This window comes from Mugil cephalus, chromosome 16 (assembly GCF_022458985.1).
Source record: "Mugil cephalus isolate CIBA_MC_2020 chromosome 16, CIBA_Mcephalus_1.1, whole genome shotgun sequence".
Lineage (NCBI taxonomy): Eukaryota > Metazoa > Chordata > Actinopteri > Mugiliformes > Mugilidae > Mugil > Mugil cephalus.
The window spans coordinates 6,368,184-6,394,913 of record NC_061785.1 but is presented as its reverse complement, the minus strand read 5'-3'; the positions used below and the strand labels follow the sequence as shown (position 1 = coordinate 6,394,913).

Here is a 26,730-nt window from a genome sequence, read left to right as displayed (position 1 = left end):
AAGGTGGATTCTGTTAATGCACTACATTGCTACTAGCTGATGGTGGGGATGTACCATACCACTATTTTTCCTTTTGATCCGATACCAAGTGATGTCAAGGTTAATATCCCGACACTGATATCGATACTTCTATATGTCAACTTGCGTAAATGGAAATGCAAAATGTATTTTATACCTCTGTATAAGAATTAAATAAGCTGCCAAATATCTGACTCCTCTTCAATCGGAGCAGTTAAGGACAATCTGTGCAAATCACGTTTAAAAAGAATCTCTCTCAAACAAAACTGAGAATAAGAACAGTCGCTCCGACTTTGATGTAATTCGTGAACCTTAACAACAAAGGTCTCTTTCTACATTCTCTATCATTTCCATTTATAGAGGGTATGCAATGATGTCACTGCGGCCTGGGCCACGCCCCCTGAGTGTCAAAAACACAGTCAAATGTATCAGTAAATACAGGGAGACCAAAAATAATGTGGATTATCAGATCAAATTAAGGACAATTGGACTCAACACTGATCCATACAAACTAGTATGGATTTGGAAACGTGGACTAGCCTCATTTTCAGTTAGTGAAATGTAGCTAAATAAAAGATGCTAACGCTAAGAGCTTTACTGAGAAGTAACATTAGCCACACAATACTGTAGCGTTAAAAGGACGACGAGGAGTGATCACAAATATTCAGTTTATTGTTTTATTGTTAAGAAATAGTTACTTTCGGCCGTAACTACGCCAAAACAACAACATCCACAAACTTATCTGACAGCCCTCCAGAACGTAACTTAAGAAGTAACTTAAGGTATGACTTCGTCAATAAAAATACAGCATAAATGAATATTACCTGACACTAAATGTGAACCACAACACCAGGTTTCTGTGCATAGGTTCCAGTTGTTTCTTCATAATGCAGCGATACATTAATTTCTCTGTTCTTTGGCAGATATCAGTAAAAATATATCTATCTTTTCAAATCTGTTGGTTCAGTCAATCGCAAAACAGCTCTTTTAAAATTGATTTTACATATTAAAGCCTGTGGTTCAAACTAATGCTACTCATCTCCATGTTCAACTGTCACAACCACGGAGACTTCGCTTGATGTGACATCATGTACACGCCCTCTATGTGTTTGTGTTAAGAACAAGATATTGACATGATACGCATGATGGTCACTGTGATGTGTTTTCACTATATACCTGGGTGTTGCCTGCCTTTCTGAATTTAAGGGCTTCCATCATAGAGGAACTTAAGAGCTGATTACAGATTCATAAAAGTGTCATAAAAGCATTAATGATTCTCAAAGTATCGATATTTCTGGATCGATACCCTGATAAACTGTTCTGTAAACAAAAATAAATAAAAAGCAGCTGTCAAACAATAGTTTAAGCAATTCAAATATTGTGGGGTTAAACGTATTAACCCCCGCGAGGCAACAAAAAAAAAATTAAAACAAATACATCCCAATGTTAGCGCCCGGGGAAGCAGCACATGGGTAAACATGCCAATTAGAGAGATCCATGGCATACAAGGAGGCCTTCAGTCCATCTAATAAATGGTTAAGCGTCGGGTCATTTCAAACCAACCAGTAAGAGCCAGCACCCTGCTAATAGAGGCAGCTTTGTGCCGCAGACAATCAGGGTTTGGAAGGCCCGCATAATAAATACCATTTATGTCCTGCCAATTAGACTAGCAGCGAGCCCATTCAGCCGACCGTCTATTCTCCTCCCCGCACACAAAGATGATCATCAGGGGAGATCAGAACAATTAACTCACTATCTTCTCCCCCTGCTCCCCATTGTCCAATATCCACGCTATTAAAATAATTAAGGAAATATTGTAAACCAATCCAGCTGTTTGCTTTAATTGAAAGTGTGCGCACGCTGAAAATTTTTGGCATCTCAAATAATAATAATAAAAAAAAAAAAAAAAAAAAAAAGGCGAGCGAGGACTCGGAGCTGGGAATATAAATGAAGCCTCGTCCATTGTGTTGTTGTTTTCTGGGAGATGTGACACGTCTGTGTGAATACTCCCAGCCAGTGCAAGCGGACGGGGGAACAAATTGATTTTGTTGCTCAAATGATGAATTACTGCCGAGCTGCCGATGATAAAGTGGGGGGAAATTGGAAACCGTCAACCTGATTGAATCGCGGGGTTGAAAGTTAAATCAGAAAATCATTGCCGTGGTAATTTTTGAATCACTGGCATGTTGGAAAATTGCAGCAGCAGTATTTTTATGTAATGACTGCACTGAACCTGGTTGCTTCTTTGTAAAAATCACTCTGAATCTGACTTTTTCCGCATGTTGAGTGGATAGGAACTCTTACATGTTTGGTTTAAGCTTGGAAAAATGAATTTAACAACTGGTGTAACCACTGATTCAGCAAAAATGCCAAATAAGCTAATGATATTTAAAAGTTCACAATCTTTAAGTTTCGGAAAACTGAAGATATCGCAAGAGAGCCTATTTATAACATCTAAAATGCTTTAAAAATGACACATAAACTTAGTTGTTATCTTATAGTTTGCTTTACTCCTGTGCCCCATGGTTGCACCGTTGTGAACACTTTAGGGAAGATGAGTTTCCTGATAGTGCTGGTGCTCGTTTCAGAGGCAGTGTTTTCACGTCACGGCGGGGAAGCCAGCTCGCCGACAGACTCTCCTCTCGCTGATGCGTGCAGGGGTTTTGGCGGAAGCTATGAACTGTCCTCTCGCTGCAGGAGCACTTCCTCAGACTCTTAAGCATCAATATTTCAAGATGAACCGGAGGACAGCCCTCTCTGTGCTGCCTCTGCCGCCGCTGCCGCTGCTCTTGCGTCGGCCGTGCAGCTGTTCTCGTCTGCCACTCTGTTTCTTTCCAAGGGTTAATTGTGTTCATTAACGTGTTTTTAGGACTCTGGGGCTCCAGCGAGTGTAGAACAACAGCGGTGTCAAAAAAAACAAAAAAAAAACAAAAGCTGCGATTCTGAACGGGAGGAGAGTTGCCAGGTTGTGCGTGCCGTCGCTTTCAGTTTAGCTGCAGATGTGCAGATCAAGTCGTTCCTAGACGGGACCACGGAGGGCGATGATGGTGCCTGAGGAGAAGCTGTTTTCTCCGTCCTGTCTGCCTTTGTTTCCCTCTCTAACGGGGCCGAGCTTTAACTAGAGTGTAAATGTTGGAGGATCGTTCTCACCCAGGGGGGACGGGATGGGGGGGGGGGTAAGGGGAGCGTGAGGAGTCTCTTGGCCACTAGTTTAGGTTTGATTGGTGGGTTTTGGCCGGAGAAAGGGTGAACATCTGTGGCGTGGCAGTGCCAAGCTCTCCGTGTGACAGCCACACTGGTGGGACCAATTGTTCTGAGCGCAAAGAACAGTAATCACTTCAAGCCCAAGTGGCGCTGGGTGTTTTTGTTTTTTTTTTTCTCCTCCTCTTCTCTTCTACATATTCCACCCCCCCCTCCTTTCCATCCTTGGTGCTCTGATTGCGTGTGCTGTCTAGCTTCCAGACTCATCTAAATTTAGCATCTGTGGATGCGTGTGTTTTCTCCACGAGGCTCTATTCACCCGTAGAATTCACACGCTCCGCAACCCCAACATGTCTCGCTGTCCTCCTCCAAAAAAAAAGAAAGAAAGAAAAAAAAAAAAGAACAGAGAACAGTGTTGGACAGAGTATGAAATAAACAAGGCTGGCTTCATTCACTCCTTGTCAAACGGCAGCTTTGTAAATTGATATGAAAGCAGCCTTATCAAATCCTGACCTCTGCTGCCCCCTAAAGAGCGAGCGAGAATAAAGCACGGAGAGGCAGCGACTGTATTGCTGTCACTTCCCCTTCTTCTTCTTCCCTCTCTGACAGTGAAATCAAAGCGCACACACGTATTAAGAAGGCAGCCATTCACTTTAAGCTGACAAACCACTCTATTTACCTTTGATGCCATGGAGTGGGAGTCCATTTGTTCCTGTTTTGTACAAGTGCACTACAAAGGCTTGTGTGCATAATCTCCACAAAGGCAACAGATTACTGCGGGAGTGGAAGGTGGCGCGTCTGCTCCTCTCTATGTATAAAGTGATTTTGGATTGAGGTTTGAAAGCTTTTAGAGAAGATATGACCGACAGCGAGTCTGATGTGGAGGTTCCATTTTTTCCCAGTCGCAAGACGCCCAACGGGGCTGGCGAGCGCGCTGCCGGCTCCAGCGGGGGAATGGAAGCTATAAAGGGGCGCCTGTAGGTCAAGGAGCCTGTTGTCAGATAAAGTCAAAGCACGGCTCAGGGCCGGCAGGTGAAAACGAGGGCTTCCTCGTCTATTCATGCAGCCGTACGGGGGGGGGAGATTTATAGCACCCAGTGGCAGGAAGGTGCCACAGAAATGTGGTGAGAATCTAAGCGGGCATGTAGTGTTTAAACTTTAAACAGAACAACATAATTAATCCAACATGTGGCGGAACGTAAAAATTCCAAGCCACTAAATGTTTTATTAAAGCATGCATTATTTTGTGCATGTATGCATGCATTTAATTTAACTCGCTGTGTTACTTAATATTCATTTAATCTCTGTTTTTTTTCTCTCCAGCACTTACAAAATCCAGCAAATTTCCAAACTGCAGCGACCGAGCTGCTGGACTGGTGTGGCGACCCCCGAGCCTTCCAGCGCCCCTTTGAGCAAAGCCTAATGGGATGTCTAACGGTGAGTCACCCAGTCGTCACCCCCTCCAATCAGCACCCCACCCCACCCCACCCGACCACGGTCTTGTGCGCGAAAGTTCAAGGACAAGGAAAGAGACGCCAAAACAACTGCTGCGTCGGCTCTTTGCGTAACTCCCTCTGGGGTGCGAGGGAAGTAACGTTTAGCAGCCTGATCTTCACTGAGGTCACTGAAAGATAAAAAAGCATTTTGGCCTCCTTTCAGCAGGTTCAGTTACAGCTTGTGCTGCGGCTCATCAAAACACAGTCAGTTGTCACGAGAAAATTGGTTTTTCGCCTGATAATTGCCGTCCCGTGACATCAGGAAAAACATTTCAATGGTAAATGGATCGCACTGCAAATGCTAACCCATGTAGCTTAGGCTTGAGTGGTTAGCAGCTTGCTAACTATCAAAACAAACAGCTCAAAACATTACTAATCAGCTATTCCACCTTCTGCTAAATATTCAATTTTTAACAAAAATGGGAAAAATGAATGAGTTTGGTTTATTGTTAGCCAGGATAGCTTCAACAATTTGTAGCTAAATGTAGCTAGCTACATTCATTGATGCTGGACTTGTAGAGTTTTGATAAGACATTCAGAAACTTTCTTCTGGTCAAGCAAGTTTCTGATGGGTTATACCCACACAGTTTCCTATTTAAATCCCTCAATCTTCCCACCGGTCCCTTAGAAGTGAAGAAGTTCAAAAAGTCTCAAAAAGTTCAGATGCTTTTTTGTATACATAATATAAGTTTTTGTATATAGACCAGGGATCTTCAACGTTTTTCAGGCTAAGGACCCCAAACTGATGACAGATTAAGTACCCTACCTACTATATGTGTTCTATATTAAACTTGGCCTAGTACTATTTATAAATATACACTATTATTATCATTTTGCATTCAATATTAAGCTAATAAAATAATACTCAGGTTCCATTTATTATTTATTATTTATATGTGAAACAGTAGGGTAGCTGTGACAGAAAACTGTGAGGGAAATCTTTTTTTAAAAAATGTGAAAAAAAAAAAATAATCAACTAATCAACTAAAGATTTTGCGACCCCTCTGCAGTACCTTCACGGACCCCCTAGGGGTCGCGGACCCCCTGTTGAAGACCTATTTTTTGACATATTTGTGTTAATGTAGTAGCTGAAACATACACTCCAAGGTTCGGCAGCGGGCTGGTTAGCATGTAAGCTAACAGATTTAAATGTTATAATCATAAAAAGCTAAAACCATATGACTCTTGATTTGACCCTAATTTGTATATTTTACTACATATGAAAGACACCACGCTAACGAACAGTGTTGAGCAATATTTGGTTGTTGTTTCTTGCAGCTTGCTTGACAAATTCTTTACAGAGGTTACGCCTTTAAAAATAAGGAAATACCATCCATCCTTTCCATATTTTGTGCCAAGAGAAAGAACAGACAGGGAGGAGAACAATGGATGGACTGCGAATGTGTCACTCACCTGTCACCCTGGGCCATATTGGGCTTTAACACACTGCCTCCAGCATTAGATAAGAGACACACATAGCTCCTGTTTGGTGCAATTTGTTTCCCCGTCGAGCAAGTCGAGGCTGCAGCAGGTGAAGAAACCCGAGAGATTTGTGCTTGAGCACCACGGCGAAACCGCTGTGACACATCCCTCCATTCAAGTGATTGTTTGTGTTACTGCTTTAATGTGCAGCAGCAGGTGCCTTTTCCTCCATTTCGCCAATTCAATTTGTTTCCCGCCGTGAAAATCTCAAGGCTTTTCCTTTTGGTTTATGGGTTGTATAGACCTTAGCGTGAACCACACTGGGAGAGAGCACAGAGAATCTGATGTGATTGTGAAATTACCCAGTCTCGCGCTGTAATGGTAAACACTTCACCCTGTTGCCTGAATGTTTGTATCTCAACGCTGGCATTTTAAAGTGACGCACTGCAAAAAATTATCTTCTACAGACGGTGAGAACATGTTGTGTGCGTTTAATGGCAAAAATGTTCCTTCGAATTAGACAATGAAGCATTAAAATAACTAAATGTGTGCTCAAAACATAGTTGGCTTTTAATTAATCTGAATTAATGAATTAATAATCTGGAGTTTCACCAGGAGGCTTAATTGGATGCAGTATTTACACTGCAAAAAACAAACAAAAAAACAAAAAGGCAAATCATTTAGTTGCAATTTTATAATCATCCCATTTAATTTTTTCATTATTTCAAGATAAATAATATTAAGACCTTGTGTTGCATGAATTGTTACACTTGTTTCAAGGTAAGTGATTCTGTTTTAATAAGCCCGACACAAAAACAAGTCTGATTGAAGTAGATTTTATAATCGTTTTTCACTCTATTATGCTAATTTTCTTTTGTTTTGTTTTTTTCGTGAAGGGGTTATTTGGGTACTTCAATCAGTCCAGCCTTAAAATGTGTGAGTTACAGCCTCCAGGTTAACAGTCCTCACCTCTTATGTCATTAGCTTCTAAATTAGGCAAGTGGCTTAATCACATAACTTGAATTTAGCATGCTAGCATCCTTCCATTAACGTTAGCTATGTATCCTCAAACCGTCATTGAAATGGAGTTATTCAGCTATGGGAAGTTGTGCAAAAACACAAAACAGAACAAAGTGAACACAGGTAGGCAACTCTTGGTGTCTGTAGATCCCAGAGGCAAAAAATTTAGCTAGCTAAGAAGCTGTGGGAAATGTCAGTATTTTCTTTTGACATAAACAACCCGTGAACACATGGTGGTTAAATTACGTTAACTTAATTTTGTTTTAAATGTGTGGCAGTAATTTGCCGCCGAGTTTTGCAAAGCATGCTGAGACAATTGGATCTAATACATACGTTGAATGCGAAGACACGTGTTTGCCTTATGGTAGACGATCCACACCACAGCTCCACTGACTGTGTGCAATTAAAGCCCTGAAATTAGAACTGCTTTTCGTAAATCCTCGCGCTAAAATTACCGTTTAGTAAAGTGTCCCTCGCAAGTTTAGATTCTAATTAGGCAGCCTATACTCATATTTCTTCTCCTTAATGGGGGATTCCTATAAATAAAGGCCACATATACACACACACTCTGTTTTGGTGTCACGTCGAGACTATACTTACGGAAGATAATGATACGGTGCAGGCAGCAGTGTTCAGCTGTGCTACCTCAGGGCTTGTCTTGAAGTTTTGGAGTGTGACAGCGGGTTCGCGGGCTATGAAAATCCAAGCGGGGAGGAGAATCTGGGTCTGCCGAGGCCGGTTTATCCACGCAGGCCTTAGCGTGTCCTGTAGCTCTAAATGATTCTAGCGGCTCTCTTTGAGCTGATAATGGCGATGGTAAATCAAAGCTGCATGCAGGGACGTAAGGGTGATTTACATCGCCGCCCGTGGCATGCTGAAGTTTCTCTTAATGTTTCCTCTCAGTGGGCATCGCAGCGCTGGAGGCCTCATTTTCTCCACATCTCACTGGCCACCGACTCATATGGAACTGATAAACTTGTTGTGAGTTCAGCCTATGAGTTGAACTCGATCACTGGGGAGGCCAAAGTTCTCTCTTGTGTAGTAGTCGGAGTCTGGGAAAATGTCCCCCGAACAACTTATCTACTGGTATTCTAGTTATTTTTCATACATAGATTCAATCATGTTGTTTATTTGTCTGTTTTTCCAGTAGCAGGATGTCAGAAATAAGAGAGTAGTTGATTTTTCCATCAACTATTGTACTGATGAAGAAATTAAATAGGGACCCTACCTACTATAAACTCAGCTATTTATAAATATACATTATTAGGAACATTTTGCATTCAATATTAAGCTATTCAAATAATAGACAGGTTAAAATATTCATTTTTTATTTCAAACATGTGCAACAGTAAGTTGGCCGAGCACATGCCATAAACATGGCTTTGCAGCGATGGGGGCGGAGCCTACAGGAGGCTTAGATTGACAGGTCTCGGCTAGTGTATCGCTGAACAATAACGTCTTCTGCCTCCATTTATCACTTTACTAAAATATGTTGAATTCATGTTAATGTGTATTTAAAGAAATTTAAATTTATGTCAGAAAATTGTGGCGTTAAGTTAAAAAATGTATAAAAAATGTCTAATCAACCAAGTCACCAAGACCTGTGTTCTGCGTTACACGTGATGTTTTTCCGTAGCCTCAGCAGTTTTTTTTCCCCTCTACTGTATATTATCAACGTGGCTGATAATATAATTTTACTGAATTATTATGTTTCATTGCGAATTAAATTGGTCTCTGTTGAGTTGACTAAGGGTTTTTTGCCCGTATCAGATATAATGAAGTACCAATTTCTGCAGTAATGCGCCCATTCATCACTGAGGCTTAAGGGCAAAATAAACCAGAACATAACAACCCCGTCTGACATTTCCCTGACTCGGTGCCGCTTGCTGTCGTTGTGTTCAGGTGGTCAGCCGCGTAGCAGCGCAGCAGGGCTTCGACTTGGACCTGGGCTACCGGCTCCTGGCCGTGTGCGCTGCCAACAGGGACAAGTTCACTCCAAAATCAGCAGGTAAGACCAGAGTTTTTCTCAACCGCCATCTCGGGGCCATCTGGCCATGCTGGCCGGCTCGGACACAAAGTTTATGTCCGCGTTCTTTGGCAGCTTCCCCCACACCCCCCGAATACCCACCCACCGCTACTAGACTGTAGATACTCTAAGAAAACCCTGTTTTACGGAGAATTCCACATTTTAACTTCATTATTTATCAACGATTAGACAAAGATTAGCCCAAATCCAGTGGAACATTACCCTGTAATATCGGTTTGACCTCCCTTTTCTTCATGTGAAACCTCTTCGTAGCACTACCGCACCATTTGTTTTCTTTGCTCTGGTTTTTTAGATAAAGTGCGCATAGTTGAATATGCCATTTGTCACGTGGGGATAAAAGCTACAGTATCAGTGATGACTTGTTTCATGCCGCTCCATCATGGCGGCGGAGTGATGGATTACCGGGCCGACTGTTAAACGTTGTACGGGCTGTCAGCGACGTCAGAAGATAACACGAGTATTTTGTGCTCTTTTTACAGTTTGTGATTTGTGGTTTCCACCTGTCTTGTGTTATGAGGAAAAGCAGGGGTTGTGCGATTGCTTCTGTGCGCCGGGCAACTCTGCTGAGCCCTCTTAAGTCGACCCGGGACATGAAAGCCGGAGCCACATATTGTTTGAATTTTCACTTGTGGGTTTTTCTTTTTTTTTGATTTACAGCTTCCATGGTTTTTATGGGAGGCTTCAAATCATGCAATGTCGCTGTTATGTCAGCAATGGGTGTGGAGTCGCTCTTTGCCTGCAATTAAGTTTGCGCCGCCAAATGTTCTAATTCTACTTAATGCTAAATCAAATCTCAGGGCCTTCTTTATGGGCTTGCATAAGATTGCCAATTGATTCTGTGTCTGAATAATTTCCTGCAACAGTAGTCATTTTGGAAAGCAGCGAGAACTCCTAGTCTAGGCAGCATCCCAAAGTACATTTCATGGACAATTATGTACCTGTAGATGCATGTATTTCGAGAGGAAAAGGCCTATTGAGAGGCCGAGAGAGTGGAAAACCAGTGCAGAGGCTCCCGCGAAAGCTCCCAGAAGCTTTAGAGTGGGAGGCCCCAGTCGAGGAGGTTGTTAAAGCGGAGAAAAAGCCCTCTCTGGCAGCCAAGGGAGATGACTCTTAAAGGACACTCCCACAGGGCCCCAGGGGCAGGACCGGCTCCCTGACTTCCAGCGGGGCCGTTGCCGAGCGACAGAGGAAGGGAGTGAGTCACATGACGGGGGCCGGGATGGCGGCAGCAGGTCAGCCATCCAAAACCGAAGACAGACGAGTCAGTGAGAGCTGGGCCGACTTTTGGAAAGAGGGAATCTGAAAAGATCGTATCTGCCTAGAGAGCAGATACAGGAAGAGGTGAAGTCTGTGTTTGATTGAATTTCGTGTCCTTTGCTGTTTTAGGAAAAGTGTTTTTATCCAAATCTGCCTTTTTTTTTTCTTCCTGAACTTGATCAAATCTCTTTTAGGGCTGGGCGGTATGACCAGAGCAATTAATGGGTCAGATTGACTGAGGATGGACTATGTTACTGTGATGATGAGTAAATATTGTAGAATAATCCCACACTAGTGGTAAAACAGGTTTGCGTGGTCCTGTGTTAGCACTGACTGCTGGGGTGGAAATCTGGGGACATTTACAGCTCGGATGTAAAAAAAAGAAAAGAAATTAAATGTCATCAAGATAAAATGAGTAGCCAGGGGCAATTACGGTTTCATTTATTTTGACATATTTATTTATATTCAAACATATTTAAGTTGTGTATATAGTTGTGTCTGTATCGTTAATAGCAGCGCGACCGGATACCGTAATAATTGTAGTCTACATGCAACATTTTTTTTTCTCATTCATGAAACGATACAATTGGGGACACTTTTGACGACAGCTTTAGCCGACAGACAGGTCATCTAAAAGGGGGACTGTCCCCAGTCACCCTAGTCCACAGTAAAAATAAAACTTTTATTATGCATCTTTTTTTAGCCATGTTAGCATAAAATCCATTAAAACAAAGTCTGCTGCTATGCTAGCTGCTAAAATGCTCACAGTGACATCGTCAACAAGTTGATGTTTTGCAGATATAATGTTTACCATTTTAACTTTGTGTGTTAGCAAACAATAATTAGCTAATGAACTGAATTTTCGTCATGGAGGCGATAAAGTTGGAAGACTGTTGAGGTTGGAAAATCATAAAATGTAATAGTTGTAGTCTGCGTGCAACCTTTTTTGCTCATTCATAAAAAGCTAAAATTGGAGACATTTTCGGGGACAGCTTTAGCTGGGGGACAAGTCATCCATACCTGAGACTGTCCCCGGAAATCGGGGACGTCTGGTCACCCTAAAAAAAACAACCGACGCGGCACTTTTTTTTGTCTTCTCGTTCTGCCACTTCATTTTTCGGACCTTTCCGTCTTCTGTGTGTTTAGCAGCGCTACAGTGAAAATGGTCCGGACTGAAACAGCATCTCACAGTGCAATGTTCTGGACGCTGTGTAAGGAAATACACCGGTATAGACTTAGACAGACTTTAATGATCCACAAGGGAAATTACTCGGGGCACAGTAGCTTCGTTGCACATAAAAGTAACACACATTAAAACCCCAAGAAAGATAAAATAAAAGCTTAGAAAATAATTAAAAATAAATAAATAAAAATAAATATTATCTAGTAAAAAAAACATAAACAGTAAAACAAAAAAAATTACAGAGTTAGTATTATAAAGAAATGTACAAAAGTAGTTGGCACTGTCCAAGGTTAAAAAAAAAAAAAAAAAAATTAAAATCATATTGAAAAAAAAATGCCAGTATTTGGTATGAACCGGTGTACCACCCAGCCCTAATCTCTTTGTTGTAAATATGACAGTCTACCATTTGGTGCAGGTTTTTATTGTTGTGGATGTATTTATTATATTCCTTATTTCTTCTACTGGACAAACCCTGAGACTTAACAAAGCAAAAATAAGTGTCCCATCTTCATCTTACGACTGCTGGCCCGCTCAGGCACCGCTAACATTTTTGTAATTTGCTCAGAAATATCCCTTAAAAGCGGAGATAAAGGCTGAACTCCCGCCCTAGCAGGCATCAGGTCACTGGACGAGTGCTAATAATAAGTAAATCAGATTAGTCGTCCCATTTTAACCAGGCCTAACTTGTCTTGGCTCTGACACGCGCCGCGGTCAGGCTATTACATTTCCGTTATGTCATCTAAATTCCCTCCCTGCGAACATGGTAGAGCTGATTTCAGCAGTAGGAAATCAATGTTCGTCGTCGACTTACAGCTGAAATGGGTTGTAGCGTTGCCAAATTGATTAATCACGAAACGCCTCCAACAATCTAAGGCGTCAGTTCGTTCATTTTTCACGCAAGGGAAAAAAAAAAAAAGCTTTGAAAGGGCGGAAAAAAAGTAATAGACCTCGGTCTTAAACGACAGCGGCGAGATGCATCTTCACACCTGAGCATCATCATGTTGATTTAAAGTGTAAAGTTTGCTGCACAAGACTGGAAATGGAGAACTGAATTGTACCGCTGATCTCTTTAATGGATGTGCTCACGGGGGAGGGGCGGAGGTCGGGTAGTTGCAGTCCTTTTGCCTCTTTGCAAGTGACCCACAATGGTGGAGCAGAGCTGGGGGAGGGGCGTCTGTCTGTCTCGTAGTGACCTCTTTGTGAATGGGATTAGCCTGCTCTATTAATCTGTGATTACTCGGACTGTCTTAGTGCGGGGGCAAAGCTATGCACGTGTAGCGGTGGCGGCTTCAAAGCCGGGAGATCACTCGCTTCGTGAGGATAAACTCATCAGGGCTTCTCTCTAAAACCATCACATCGTACGCTACAAGCCCCGTTAGGTCTATTTCATCTGTGTCAGCCCCCCTCCTGCACGACTAAGGTGGTTCGTTCTGGCCGGAGAGCGTCGACAAAATGCTTAATCACGATTTTTTTTTTCTCTTCCCCCTGCGAGAGGGTCAAAGTGGCACATTCCCAATCGTTTGCGCCTCAGCAAACTCTTGGAATTCCTCAGCTCTAAAGAGCAAAATGAGGCACCAGCTTACAAGAGGGAGAGAAGTTTTTCAGGCGCTCCAGCAGTTCATTCTTTCATGTAACAAACGCCCGGTAAACCAGCTATTCAGCAGATAATTAGCCGGGGCTTCGGCTCCCGCTCTTGTCAGGTCGGGTTTGTCCCCACACACTCGTTTTACACCAGTTTTCAAGTATGATCAGCAGACATTGTGGGTTGTAGTTACCGGTGTTGGCGTGACACAAAAATATCTAAACAAATGAGACTTTGTTCCTTTTGTTCCGTCTTGTTTTGTTGGTTTTGAAGGTGGGCGTTTTTAACAAGGGTGGGGGGGAGGAGGGAATCAAAAGGTGGTTTCTCGGTTTTCCAACCAGTGCAAGCATGAGGAAGCTGCAGCCAGTGTGGGAGGATAAAGACTAGCTGTAGATAAAGACTAGGCTGTGTGGCAAACCTGCTTAATAAATTTAAAAGTTTTTTCTAATACAGCCTTCAACAAAAAACAGTCCAAAATTGCAAGACGTGCCACAAGTGCATGCTGCAAGTAGACAGAAAGAAAAGTAGCAGAATTATAAGTCAGAAAACTGTATCACAATGTGAGTCCAAAGTTTAATAAGTTCACTTGTCAAAAATGGTCTGGATAAGTTTAGCTTATTTAAGTTGGCGTTTATTCTCATGGCGGGAAAATCGCAGAAATATTTCAAAGAAAAAAGGAACTTCATTGAGTAGTGGGAGAAGTGGGAGCCAGCGTGGGAGGCGATGTTTGTTCGTTTGCTTGTTTGTTTTGTTGTGTGGCCACGTAGGCGGTGCACGACTTTTTTTTCAGATTTTATACAGTCGACTGTTGCGTGATGAAAATCGAATCGACCACCGACAAACCTCTGATGACGTCGCTAATGAAAACATAGTAGAAAGTAATGTGCCACACACTGTCATCTACAGATATGCATAGTCTGTATACAAACAGGCAGCAAGTCAGCACCATCAATAGCATTTAATAGTGTGTTGTTAGACCAGATAGTGCAGCAAGTATTTCTCTGAGTCTCTCTATAGTTGATGTGCAGGCTCATTCTCTCTGTTTCCACATTACATTTGGTGAACTTGTTAGCTGACTGATGTCCAGAGGATTTTAACCAGTCATCTGCTAGATGTCTTTTAAGATGCATTGCAGTACTAGTTTAGTTGTTTTTCAGGAGTGACATGGGCTTCATCTTTAGTGAAGTATTTCCACGGTTGATGAACCGCTGCTAGTTTGCTGCAGCGACACACTAGACTCCTCCCCTGTCTTCTAGGAGGCGTCCATGTTGTTATTGTCGCATGATCAGTTTTAAGCAGAATTTACGACATGAGGTTAGAGTTCACAATATCAAGTAGGGGCGGGTATTGGCAAGGACTTCACAATATGATACATATCACGATACTTGAGTCACGATACAATGCATTCTTCCAATATTATGGTATAGCGATATATTTATTATAAATTGAGTCAAAAAACAACATTAATTCAGCCCAAAACATGACTTTTTTTTTTTTTTTACTTTTTTTTAAATCGATATGGTATCAGAAGAAAAAGTATCGCGATATATTGCCATATCGATATTTTTTCCCGCCCCTAATGTTAAATAAATATAAGTTTACACAGAAAACAACATACAACTTATTTCAGATGAGTTTTATTCTTGTGGCATAAAAATTGCAGAAATACTTCAAAGAAAAAAAACAAAAAAAAAACACAGACAGTTATGATGAGTGTGAGATGTTTCTTTTGGATGTGGGTGTTTTTAAGTTGGCACGTCAAAAGGTAGTCTCTCGGTTTGATAACCGGTTCATGCATGACGAGGCAGCGGCCAGTGTAGGAGGGAGCATAGATGAAGACGAGGCTGCGTGGCCATCTGCTTAATACCGCGTCTAGAGTTTAGGATCGCTAGCAACAGTTGGCCAGATCAAGTCAGTTCTGATAAAACGAACCAATACGCGAAGACAAAATGCACATTATTAAGTAAATCTTAATCTTATGGCAAGAGGATAATTATCTCAGAGCTAGAAACGAAATGTTATTTCAGTTTATTCTCGTGGGAAATCAGCTGTTATATTTCAAAGTTTAAAGATGACTTTGATTTGGTTCAGATCTTTCTTCCAGTGAAGCAACGTTTTAGCGACACACAGGGCAGATGTGTTGTCGGTGAGCTTTGGAAAGGTCTTCTACACCCGGCACAGAGGTTGAATACACACACGGGCTATAATTTCTCCAAACGTTTTGTTTTTTTTCTCCGTCTGTGTCTTCACTTCAACACATAGTTTAGTTGCGGCTTTTCCTAAATAGAGAATAACACAGACAGGCTGAGCTCCTCGCTGGAGACGTCGTTTGACTTTGAGCAGCAATAATGGACTCAGTTGTAGAATGTATTTAAGAAATAAACTTTAAAGGAACTGGTTAATCAAACTTAAATGCAGTTTTAAGGAGCTTCATTTGTGAAGGCCGCCACACACAGACATGTTTCATAAATAAGACTCACCTAAACTCATATTTAATCTTCTAAATATTCATCGTTGGAAATGACTCTTAATCCACCGTTCTCCTTTAAATGTATAAAAACCTGTCGTACTTCGCTGCTGTGTGGTGATATCACATATTCTATGATTTTTTTAGTTAGAAGTCATGCTTTTCCTATTAATGTATTTAAAGTTGTAGTTGTTTTTTGTATCTTTGAGTCTCGGGTGGAATTTTAAAAAACTGTTTTGTGGATTTGAACAAGTTTTTCAAACTTTTACTCAAATGAGAAGTTATAATATTTCTATTGTATGTATGTAAAGCGGCTCCAAATTGAAACATTTGATTGTGTTACACTTGAAAAAGCATGCATCTGACAGCATGTGCACCTTATTCTAAAAAAAAAAATAGTGTCCCGGGGACGATAACTCCATCCACTTTGGACAATTTGTGCGTGTGTTTTTTACACTTTATGATCCCTCCACGTGAAGTCTTCCGGCCGACCGTGATTGATGTGTTAACTTGCAGCAGGGGTTGCGGGGCTGTAAGTCACCCGCCGCTCACTTAGCCGACAGTAAATACCAGAAGAGCAAATACAGACCAGAGATAAGAGCCGCCGAGTGTCTCCGTCCTTCCTCTGTTGTGTGTCTGCGGCGGCGGCAGGAGGTGATTTGGTTGCATCTCGCGCTGCTGCCGTGTGCCTCTCCGTGATCTTACGTGCGCGGCTGAAAAACTGGTTGTTTGCATATTGAAGCTGATTTTCGTTGTCCCTCACGCCTCCAATTAAACGCTCATTGTTGTGTTGGAGCCACAGATCAGCTGCACTAATTTGACACCTGAAACGGTTCGTTGCTGCTGCTGCTGCTGCCGCCGCCAGTGTGTGCGAGTATTTATTTATTTTTATTTGCCGAGGCTGCCTCAGGTGGCGTGTCCACCCACAGTTTACATGTTTTATAGGTGTGTAATTATTTATCCAAAAGCTTACCGGGGCTCATGTGCGATAAAAAGACAAATGTGGTCTAATTGGCCCCTCCCCTCTCTGATGCCAACCCTCTGCGCATCAGGAAGCCACAACACCCTCCTCCTCCTCCTCCTCCTCCTCACCCCCCCCTCCCCTGTGCCCCTTAATTACGATGACTAGTTTGATGGATTAAGTCGACTGTATGCGGAGACGAGGTCTGCGTTCACCTGAACCGTCCCCGTTTGCCACTTGTCGGTGGCGGGACGCCCCTCCCTCCCTCCCTCCCTCCCCCCGACCCCCCCTCCTCCCTCCTCCCTCCTTTCTCCTCCCGCTTTTGACAAACGCTGCTTTAACTGAATTGATTGAGGCTTCTTTAACTCGTTGCTCTGGACCGAGGCCAAGACACAGGCTGTCTAGCACATTAGGCACCACCCCCCTTTGCAAGTTTGAAATGTGAGCTGCCTGCATTTTTTCCCCCTCTCCTCCCCTCCCCTCCCCTCCCCTCCTCTCCTCTCCTCCCCTCACCCTCCCTTCCCCTCCCCTCCTCTCCTCCCTTCTGGCGAAGTGTCTGTGGCTGCTTCTGTGTGATGTGTGTATTGGGAGAGCAAGCAATGGATCACTAGACAGAAAAAGAAGATACATCAATAACAGCTGCATACATCCGAGGTGAGGAGATAAGCATTTGGTTCTCTCTCCTTCTCTGCCTGTCCTCCCACCCCCCCACCCACCCACCCCCCCTTCTTCTCTCTCTTTCTCTCCCTCTCTATCTCCCCCCGCTCTCTCCCCCCTCTCTCTCTCTCTCTCTGTGTTTAACCCTTTCCTGCAGCAGAAGCCGGCTCCTAGTTTTGGTAAATTATTTCTGACGATACCTACCTGTCTTCTTCTCTGACCACAGCCGTGTGCCGTCCTCTTCTCCTCCTCCTCCTCCTCCTCCTCCTCCTCCTCCTGGTTGTTGCTGTTGCCGTGTGAAGTTTCCTCTTATTTTTTTTTTTGTTTGTTTCTTTATATATTTTTTTTAACAGCTTATCCCTGTTTTTTTTTTTTTCCTCCTCATTGTCTCTGGGGTATTTGTTGCTTGAGTGCAAAGAAGCCGGTGGCAAGTACAGCAGGAGCCCATTAGCAATGACTCCATCTGTGATTGGTTTTGCCTGCGAAACGGAGGGAGAGCAGCCATGAATAATTGATGTGTATTGTGCAGTCGGTCACTGGACACGCAGGGAAAGAGAGGAGAGGAAAACAGGAGAGGAAAGCTGCTGCCCTAAGACACCGAGGAGCAAAACGAGGGGAGGGGAGGGGAAAGGGAGGAGGGGGGGTTGTAGAGAAGAGAGGAAGGTGGGAGGGATGGAGAGAGGGAGAGACACAGAAAGAGCTTTAAAATAGCTACCGGCTTCAGTAGTGCAGAGATTAAGGCTGCCCTGTGTCGCCTTTGTTCTGCTGTTGCAGATTTGCGCTCAGAAGTGTTTCTCGAGACACATGAGTTCCATTTTTTCTGTTTAGTCAAGAGTGAGAAATGAGCAGGTTGAAATGCGGGTGGCATTTTTGGTCGCGGAGGGGGAAGGGGTGGCGTGGAGGGGGGTGGTGGGGTGGTGTTACGGGGTACACTGAGGAGGAGTCTTTGCCACTGTGAATAGGACAAGGGCTGCAAAGCTGTGAGCTGTCAAAAGGAGGAGACAACAGATAAAGAGGGCTGTGTTTGCAGGGGGTGCATATGGTGACAAGAGAAGCTGGATCTGCTGCTGCTGCTGCTGCTGCTGAGGGGAACTTCACATTATTTCCCCCCTCGAGGGGGTAGATAGAGGGGTCGATTCCTCCGCCGGTCGGTGGGCGAAAAGGCGGGCGCCCACCGCCACGTCTCAAACCAACGGAACGGGCTCTGACAGTACGGCGAGCGCCTCGCAGCGCCCCTCGTGATAGAGTCGCAACAGCTGACTGCTGCGTTTGACCCACTTATAGCTCACACAGAAGGGGTCAAAATGGCCTTGATTATCTCCGCGAGTCGCTCTGACCTACTTGAGGCTGCGTTTTTCCACAAGACAACTTGGCAGTTTATCGCGCACGCTTCCCTTTTCGGTGCCACACAGGCGCAGCCACACATGGCTCACACTGCAGGGACACACACACATACATACACACACACACACACACACACACGCACACACATACACACGTCTGTATGGGAGGATTCACTGGGTCCAGATTTTTTTTTTTAAAAAGAGGAGCAACAGGTTAAAGCTTAGACGGCAGATAAACGCTAACAAGAATCTGTTTTTGTTGAGCTCTTTTTGTGTATCAAACTATGTGGCTTGTCCTTCATGTGTGGATCCCAGTGGTTGTCAGTCTTTCCTAAAAATTCCACAGAAACTTTCAAGATTGTTCCTTTCATACAGAGTGTATTCAGTGACTAAATACAGCCATAACATTATGACCACTGAGAGGAGACGTTAATGACATTAAAACCATCTCGTGATGAGTCAGGGTTCTGCTGGGAAACGTACGGACCTGGCGTTCATTCGTGTGGATGTTACTTGGACATGCACCACCCACCTAGACCAGACCAGGCCAGGCCAGACCAGACCAGACCAGACCAGGCATCCCCACCCCACCCCATAGCAATGACACTCCTTGATGGCAGCACCAATCTATCCCCAGAAGGCTTCAGGAACGACTCAAAGAAGAACCACACACGGTGTTGACCTGGCCTCTAAATTCATTAGATCCCAAATTGATCAAGATTCTGTGTGATGATCCACAGAGACCCTTCCCCTCAACCCATAGGGTCCAAACCCCCCCCACTAACAACATCCTGTGGTCAGATATAGATTACAACAATATTAGGGAGGTGGTCATAATGTTTTATTGTGGTACATGGTAACCCTAGCGACAGTCTCAAAAACAAATATTGTCTTATGAACGCACACAAGATAAGATAAGGCAAACACACAAACAGGAGAAAAAAAGAGTGGTCATAATGTTACGCCTGATCGGTTTTCGTTTTTTTTCCGTAGATAATTTGACTTTTTCCTTCTGTGCCACCAATTTGGTTAAGTTTCTGTTAATAGAGGAAGTCAGCTGGTAATTATTTCTCCTCTTGACCTCACTGGAGAATTAAATTCTGGGATCTTCCATTGTTTATTGTTCGCTCTGCTTTCTCTCCTCTAAGGAGGGGGGGTTTTTGTGCTGCTGTACAGTAAAGTCCTGCTTTGGGCAATTAGTCAAATCATTTTTTCCTAAAATGTGTCCGTGGGACGTTTCCCAACATGCTAAGACAAAAGAGTTTTTTTTTTGTTTTTGCAACAGGCGGTGTTGGTGGAGATTTGTCTGGCTGGCTGTGCAGCACCACTCCACAGTTCCAACTATTCATTACTGTTGTTTTGTCATCTTCAGTGAATCTCTTGTTCTCTGTGTCGAACATGTTTTTTTTTTCTCCCCCCCCCTCGCCAAGCTGTGAAATTGCGCTGACCTTTTTTCTTTGAGGTTTCTCGATAAAGTCCCGAATCAAAATAACTTTTTTTTTTGTGTTGGCTTTAACGAGAGAACATCAGCTGTTGGTAATTGCGGTGTGTGTGTGTGTAGCTCTTGTTTGCACCTCTTGTTGTGTCGTGATCGACCAGTCGAACTTCGAAATGGGAACTTTGATCAGGTTGATGAAGTGAATCGTTTGAAGATCAGTCGCTGGCTTGTGATTGAAGATAAGAAGAAGAGGAGAAGTGGCTGTTATAGTTTGGGATGTTATATAAGAGCTGATGAAACAAACCGACCACTTTCAGCTCCTTTTCTCTTATACAACAAATAATAAGCATATCGGGTATCAAATGTTTCTAGATAAGCACATCAGTCTGGTTTTCAAACTGCATGAATGGCCTTTAAATGTGACATTTGAGAAGGTGTCAGAGCTACCAAGAGTTAGTGTTGGAGCTTTACTGTATATGAATGGTCGGCTTGGTAGTAGCTCGTTTCTACTTTAGTATTGTTGCCTGCTTCTCCATCTCCAGGATGTTTGGATCAAGAATTATATGGATCACACTGAGGAAAGGTTAACTGAGGAGGTTACAGACATGCTGACATTTGTATGACTCGTCTTTGGCATAATTTTGTGGAAGATTTCAGTCGCCATTGTGAAAAGTGAAGCAAGCAAGAAGTAGAACAATAATACAGCATCGAGTCCTGAAGACTAGACGAGGTGGAGCGTAAGCAGAGCCGAGGATAATTTACCCAACTGCATGATTGTCATGTATGAGAAAATTAGCTATAAAAAGCAAATTGACTCATTCCATTGAATTCAGTTTTATTTATAACAATTCAAGTTGTTTTAAGGCACATTACAAAATGTGGCCTGAAACCTCCAAGAGAGGAGGTTAAAAGAGCATGCGCTGATCGATACTGAAATAAGGATACATCCTATACCAGGTCTTTATGCTCTCAAATCAAAATATACTTTCCATACTTCAGGCATTGCAGGTGATGTAGGAACACAGTGGAAAGTAACTAAACTATTGAGTTGTGGCAACACAACAAACCTGTTGAAACACCTGAGGTTAAACCACAACACAGAATATGAGGCATTTATGATGAGGAGGACGGAAGAAGACAGAGTCACAGTTAAGACGTTTTTATAGTAGTTCTTAGTAGTTAAACAGTAATTTATTTTAATGGTCTTATTGTTTCACTTATTCCTTTTTTTAGTGTTTGAAACATCATCTTCACATATTTTGTATGATTGTGTCTCTGTTTGGTTTTTCTGTTGTTGTATTATCTTGGCTATAATTTAAATGAGGCCGATACCTCAATATACTTCAGAGTTTATAGTAAATACATAAATTGCCTTGTTTTCTTTATGAAGCTATGATTTGAAATACGCTACTTTTTTTTTTCAGGTTTACCAGACACATTAGGGTGTATTTACACAAAGTATTACTCAGTATCGGCTCGGAAAGAAAATCGGCGGTATCTATTTTAAAAATGTTTGTTTCTGTTTTTTACATGGGGGCAGGAGTCTATTGGAATTGAGTCGCTTTTCGGTGTCTCTAGTGGCTAATAGGAGAACTGCAGTTTAACTCAACTTTGTGTCAGCATTGTGAGGTTGCTGCTTGCTAGTGGATCCTCAGTAATTCATTTTATTCCATTAATAAACTTTAAATAGGCTGTTTTAATTTACCTGAGGATGAAATGAGTTACTTTTTATTCTTTACCTAATAGGGTGTTATTTGCTCTTAGTTTGTGATCAATCCTATAGTCGAAATATATATACATATGCACTGCTTGTTTTATATTTGGTATTATATGTTATATATCTTTTTCATACTTCACTTTTAAGGTTTTCTATTGTTAGGCGTGAGTGTGGTGAGATTTGAGCTGTATCTAGAGGAGAATAAGTAACATACTGACGAAATGGAAGAAAAGCCCCTTGTCCCTCTTAACGGAGTGAATGCTTCTTAGAATGTGGACAAAAGTCTTTTTGGTCCAGAGACAATAAGGAAATATTAAATTAGAAGAGCAGCACATTAAAGGGGCATTAATCTATGACTTTTATGTGTGCTGCAGAGCAATCAGTGGAGCGTCAGTAAGAATTATCCCCCGCCACCTCTGCGCAAACACACACACTCTGACTGTACATGTCTCTTTAGTGCGCATAGCGGGAGCGTCGACGGCGCGAGCGCCAGAAATCTCCATAATTTTGCTTATTTCAAATGTAGATTCTTCCCTCGTCTTCTTCCCTCTCCTCGCACCCCGATATTCCTCCAACGTCCGGTCGCCTGAAAGGTTTGTGCTGGAAAGGGGGAGCGATTCAAAAATGTCTGTCATTTCATGCATATCTTAGAAGTGTTTGTAAAGTACAGTAAAATGTAAAAATTTGAACCCTACAGAAACCAGCTGCTGCAGGAGGTGTCAGTCTGACTCAGGTACTCACTGTTTGTCCAAGTGCTGCACAGGAAACTCATAACACACTGGCTGAATCCAATCAACCGACCAACCGATCATGCTCCCATCACACGTGGATTGATCATCAGATGTGCTTTTTTTCTGAGTTTTTTTCATTTTTTTTTCATTTAGGAAACAGCCACACGGCTGCCGTTGTGTTGTGTGTCCAGAGATTTCCAGTACAAAGCATGTCCCACGTGTTTGTTTTGCCATCTTGCTTGCGTTCATGATTCACCCCTCATGCGCCTCGGCTGCTCGTGCAACCCACCGTCAATTTATTTACCTCTTGTCTGTTAATTATCTGCCTTCTCACTTTTGCTAAACGGCAGTCTGTGGGAGTTGTGAACGTAGCTTAGATCGGGCTGATATGATGAAAACTTCATATATTCCATATAGAGAAAGGCACATATAATTCAATATGATGTAGATTTAATTATCGGCATATGAAGCAAATGAATACGTCTTCATCTACACTCAATATATTAAAACATAATGTCTCCTACAGGGATGTAATTTAAGTTAATGATATGAACACACAAAAAAAAAAAATCTTCAAACTGTGTATTATTGTCCGAGGTTCAAGATATGTTCAGGATCAGATTAATCTCGGATCAGGTTTCAGTTCCATTGTTTTCTATTTTGGAGTGTTTATTCAAATCCTGAGCTGCTGCACATATGGATGCCTCTAATGAGCCTGGAGGGGTGCCGGGACACGACCCAGGTTCCTCCAGTGTCTCTTTCTTACTGTATAACCAAAGAGGCTTTGACCCCCGGGCCCACTGTGAAAAGGTCACAGGTGAATCGGCTGCCAGCGCGCGCAGCCGCGACACTACCGGCCCCGGCCCCGGCCCAGCACCCCGAGGTGGGCGCTCCTCCGGGCACATCTGCTCCACGTCTAATTAGTATCATTGTAGACGAAGGGGCTTAAGGCCGGGCCTTTGTTAATAGCAGCCTGTTGCTTGGGGAAACAGTCTGGCTCCTGTAAGCCGCTTCTTCGCAGGTCGGCTCGGCCGATAATCTGGTTGGAGATGCGTGTGGTTAAAAACGGGGTGTGCCGGGGCCCTTTGGTCAGATGAAAGGGTCGTAAAATTTTATTTCTGTGATGATTTACGTTTTTGAAAGGTGTTTTATTCAAGCTTTAACTCTATAATTTGTAAATCATATGTATAAGGTTTTTAGGCATATATCATTTTAGATTTCCATTGACTTCCATCCATTTCTGTACTTTCTTCACGCTGCATTTAGGTAATGGTTTTTCATATATACATATATATATTAAAAAAGAAGTTAATATTTTTAGAAAAACTTCAAACTGATTCATTTTTAATTTTTTAATTTTAGAGTTTTAAATGAATGGAAGTGGCTGGTTTCATGGTACAGGGGGGGAAAAAAACACAGAACTAAAACTTTTTTTTTTAGTTTTGCATAATCATAAGCTGTGAAATACAAAAAAAAAGGCACTTGACCCCAGACACTTTGACACACCAGCCCTTCGCTCCCGAGCAAAGACATAAAGACGTCGGCTTTGGAAGGAGTTTTGTACCCAATCAGCTTAATGTCGCCGACATACAGCAACAGACTGTTGATTGAATGTCGGTCTGGGGATGTGTTTGGCTTTAATGCACGAGGAATTAATTCTCAGCGGGGGGGGCAAGATGTTATAGATTTCCACCTTACGGAGACACTGAATGGCATGGCCTGCTTTTAATGAAGAGATTTGCTGCATCTGCCAAGGGGGATTATCTTTTTTAAAACACTGGCCTGCTTAGAGGAAGGTTGGCTCTTGTGTAACCGTAGCCATGAAGTGACAGTCACAGCGATACGATCTGCATAAATCATCTCGAGATTGTAGCATGCGATGTGTCGTGTTCCAGTTGGCGTTCAGTTAGTACTAAATGGATTTCTTTAAAAAAAAAAAAAAAAAAGAAAGCAGTGTAATCCTGATCCGAGATCTGGCTGCACAGATTCCATCTGAGGATAAATGTGTTTGGCACTATTGATTTAGTTCGGGATTCCTTCATCTATCATGTGTGTAGATTTACATTTGCATCTCAAAGTGGTTTTGCTGGATGTTTTCATTGTGAGCTTTCTCTATCTGGATGTCATCACAGCAGCAGCAGCAGCAGCAGCAGCAGCAGCATGGGTGGGAAGCTAAAGGTTGCAGAGAATGTACCCAGAAACATTGAATCTGTGGTATTTTCTTTCTCTCCTCGTGCCGCTTCCCTCCACATGGCCACATATGCTTGTGGCTGCAGTAAAACCTTTTTGGCACAAGACCAGCAAACCGCCCCCCTCACCCCATCCCCACCTCCCCATCCCCCCGCCCCTCCGCCTCTCTCCGCCGGATGGACATGGCACGACATTGCGGCCATGTGGCCAGCAGGAGGCTGTATTTAAGCCGGGGCCGCTCTTGAAATGGGCCATAAAACCTAGCCAGCAAGTCTGGCTCCCTGTGAGGCAACGGGCCTAAGTACTCATTGACAAGACTCCAATATCACTGACTTCCCAGAGAGAGAGAAAGGGAGAGCAACAGAGGAAATAATGTACAAAAAAAAAAGAGAGAGCAGCAGACAAAGATGAGGTGCCGACAGGAGTCTGTTGTCTGGCCCAAATAGACGGGGTGTTTTATAACTATTAGCACTAATGCTTTCAATCCGCAATCCAGCTGCTGTTGCTCTGCTTAACTCTCATAGTTTTTTTTTTATTTTTTGTCTTTTAGCTAAAGATGCATTTCACCAAATTAAATCGCTGCTTATCTGCATACGTTTGCCGCCACTACATTCAAATGAGCCACTGGTATGAGGCGTGTGTGTGTGTGTGCAGTAAGGTTGTTTGGTAGTTTGATTTTTTGTGTTCGGGTCGTGGTTCAGTCCTGTATCCTCGTCCCACCTCTTCCCTTCCAGGGAGAGAGGTAGCTCTGACACCCGACCGACACAATTGTGTGTATTTTATTGAATAGCAGTGAAAAAAAAGGGCTAAGCTAATTGAAAGTCACTTGGTTGTGTGGCGGCAGCATGGACACTGGTTCTCACTGTGAAGCCTTCTTGAGGTGTCGTGGGCTTAGCTTAATGAAACATCGGTGAAGGGAGGTGCCCACTTGAAACCCCTTGGCTAGGCTAGTTAGCCGGTGTCTTCTTGTTGGTTCCTAGCCGGTAGCTAACTGCTAGCCTGCATGGTCGGTTTTCATTTGGACTTGGCTTCTACATATGTTTTGCGGCATTGTAATATCCTGTGTAATAATGAATGATATACGACCACTTCACACATATTTCTAATCCCTCTGCTTTGTGGAAGCGACTGAGAAACTTAGCTAATTAAGTTGTTGAGATGGTAAAGCGTGTTACCGTTTGTTTAAGCTGGTCCACCTGTGAGCTTTCACCTAATTATCCCGCCGCGGACGAACAAGTGCTCTGACCTGTCACGAGTTGACAGGTCCGTAACCTGTTAAACCTTTAAAAAAAAAAAAAAAAGCCTGCGTGACGGACATACATGTTGCTTCCATGTCATGATCAAATTGGCATTGATGAATAATTCGTGGCGTGTGCGTGAAGACAAAGAGCAGTTCGGTGGGCACCCGTGGCTCGCCGGTGACTCCCGGTGGGAGATGATTTACGACGCAGCCCGGGAATCGCTTGGCACTGACTTGGACGTTCGTGAGCGATGTCACAGCGGCTCCTTTTCCATATATATCGCGAGGGGAGACCCCCTGATTTTTCGCAGTTCTAGGAAACCTAAGAAGGAGGAATTCTTTGGCTAAGGCGAAATGTTTTGCATGGCCTCTTTGGGTGCTTCCAGTAACCGGGGATACCGGGGCTCCCTCGACTCTCTCTTATTTTAATTGACTTTGGCCTGCAGGAGGCTTGTGTCCATTCAGACCTTTCTGGGCAGAGACAGAGAGGAGGGAGGAAAGGAGAGAGAGGAGGGGAGAGGGGGGTGGGGGGGTGGGGGCGCGAATGTGAATAGAGGTCCCTCAGAAACTAAAGAGTGCAGCCCACTAGAGCTGTTCTTGTTAGTTTGCTCATGGTCTTTGTTCTCCTTTCAGCCCTTCTGGCTAAATGTCTTCAAACAAGCCGTTTGGGGGTCATGATTCTTCGCGACGGGTTTACAGCAAAAAAAAAAAAAAGAAAAGGGAAAAAAAAAATTGGGTTTGGTTGTTACAGTTAGTGTGG

At 43.1% G+C, this 26,730-nt stretch overlaps 1 protein-coding gene across 4 annotated transcripts in view; it reads left to right on the top strand.

Moving 5' to 3' along the window:
- Nucleotides 1-26,730, top strand: part of LOC125022241 (zinc finger MIZ domain-containing protein 1-like) — a 123,884-nt gene that overhangs the window by 80,333 nt on the left and 16,821 nt on the right. Inside the window, exons 4-6 of one of the 4 annotated variants that reach the window (XM_047608720.1) lie at nt 4,543-4,656; nt 9,060-9,165; nt 22,507-22,542. In XM_047608720.1, the coding sequence (XP_047464676.1) occupies nt 4,543-4,656; nt 9,060-9,165; nt 22,507-22,542 (256 nt within the window). Of the gene's footprint in view, nt 1-4,542; nt 4,657-9,059; nt 9,166-9,215; nt 10,546-17,206; nt 17,309-22,506; nt 22,543-26,730 lie in introns of those variants that run through there. The other 3 variants (XM_047608721.1, XM_047608723.1, XM_047608722.1) reach the window with 3 other exon arrangements.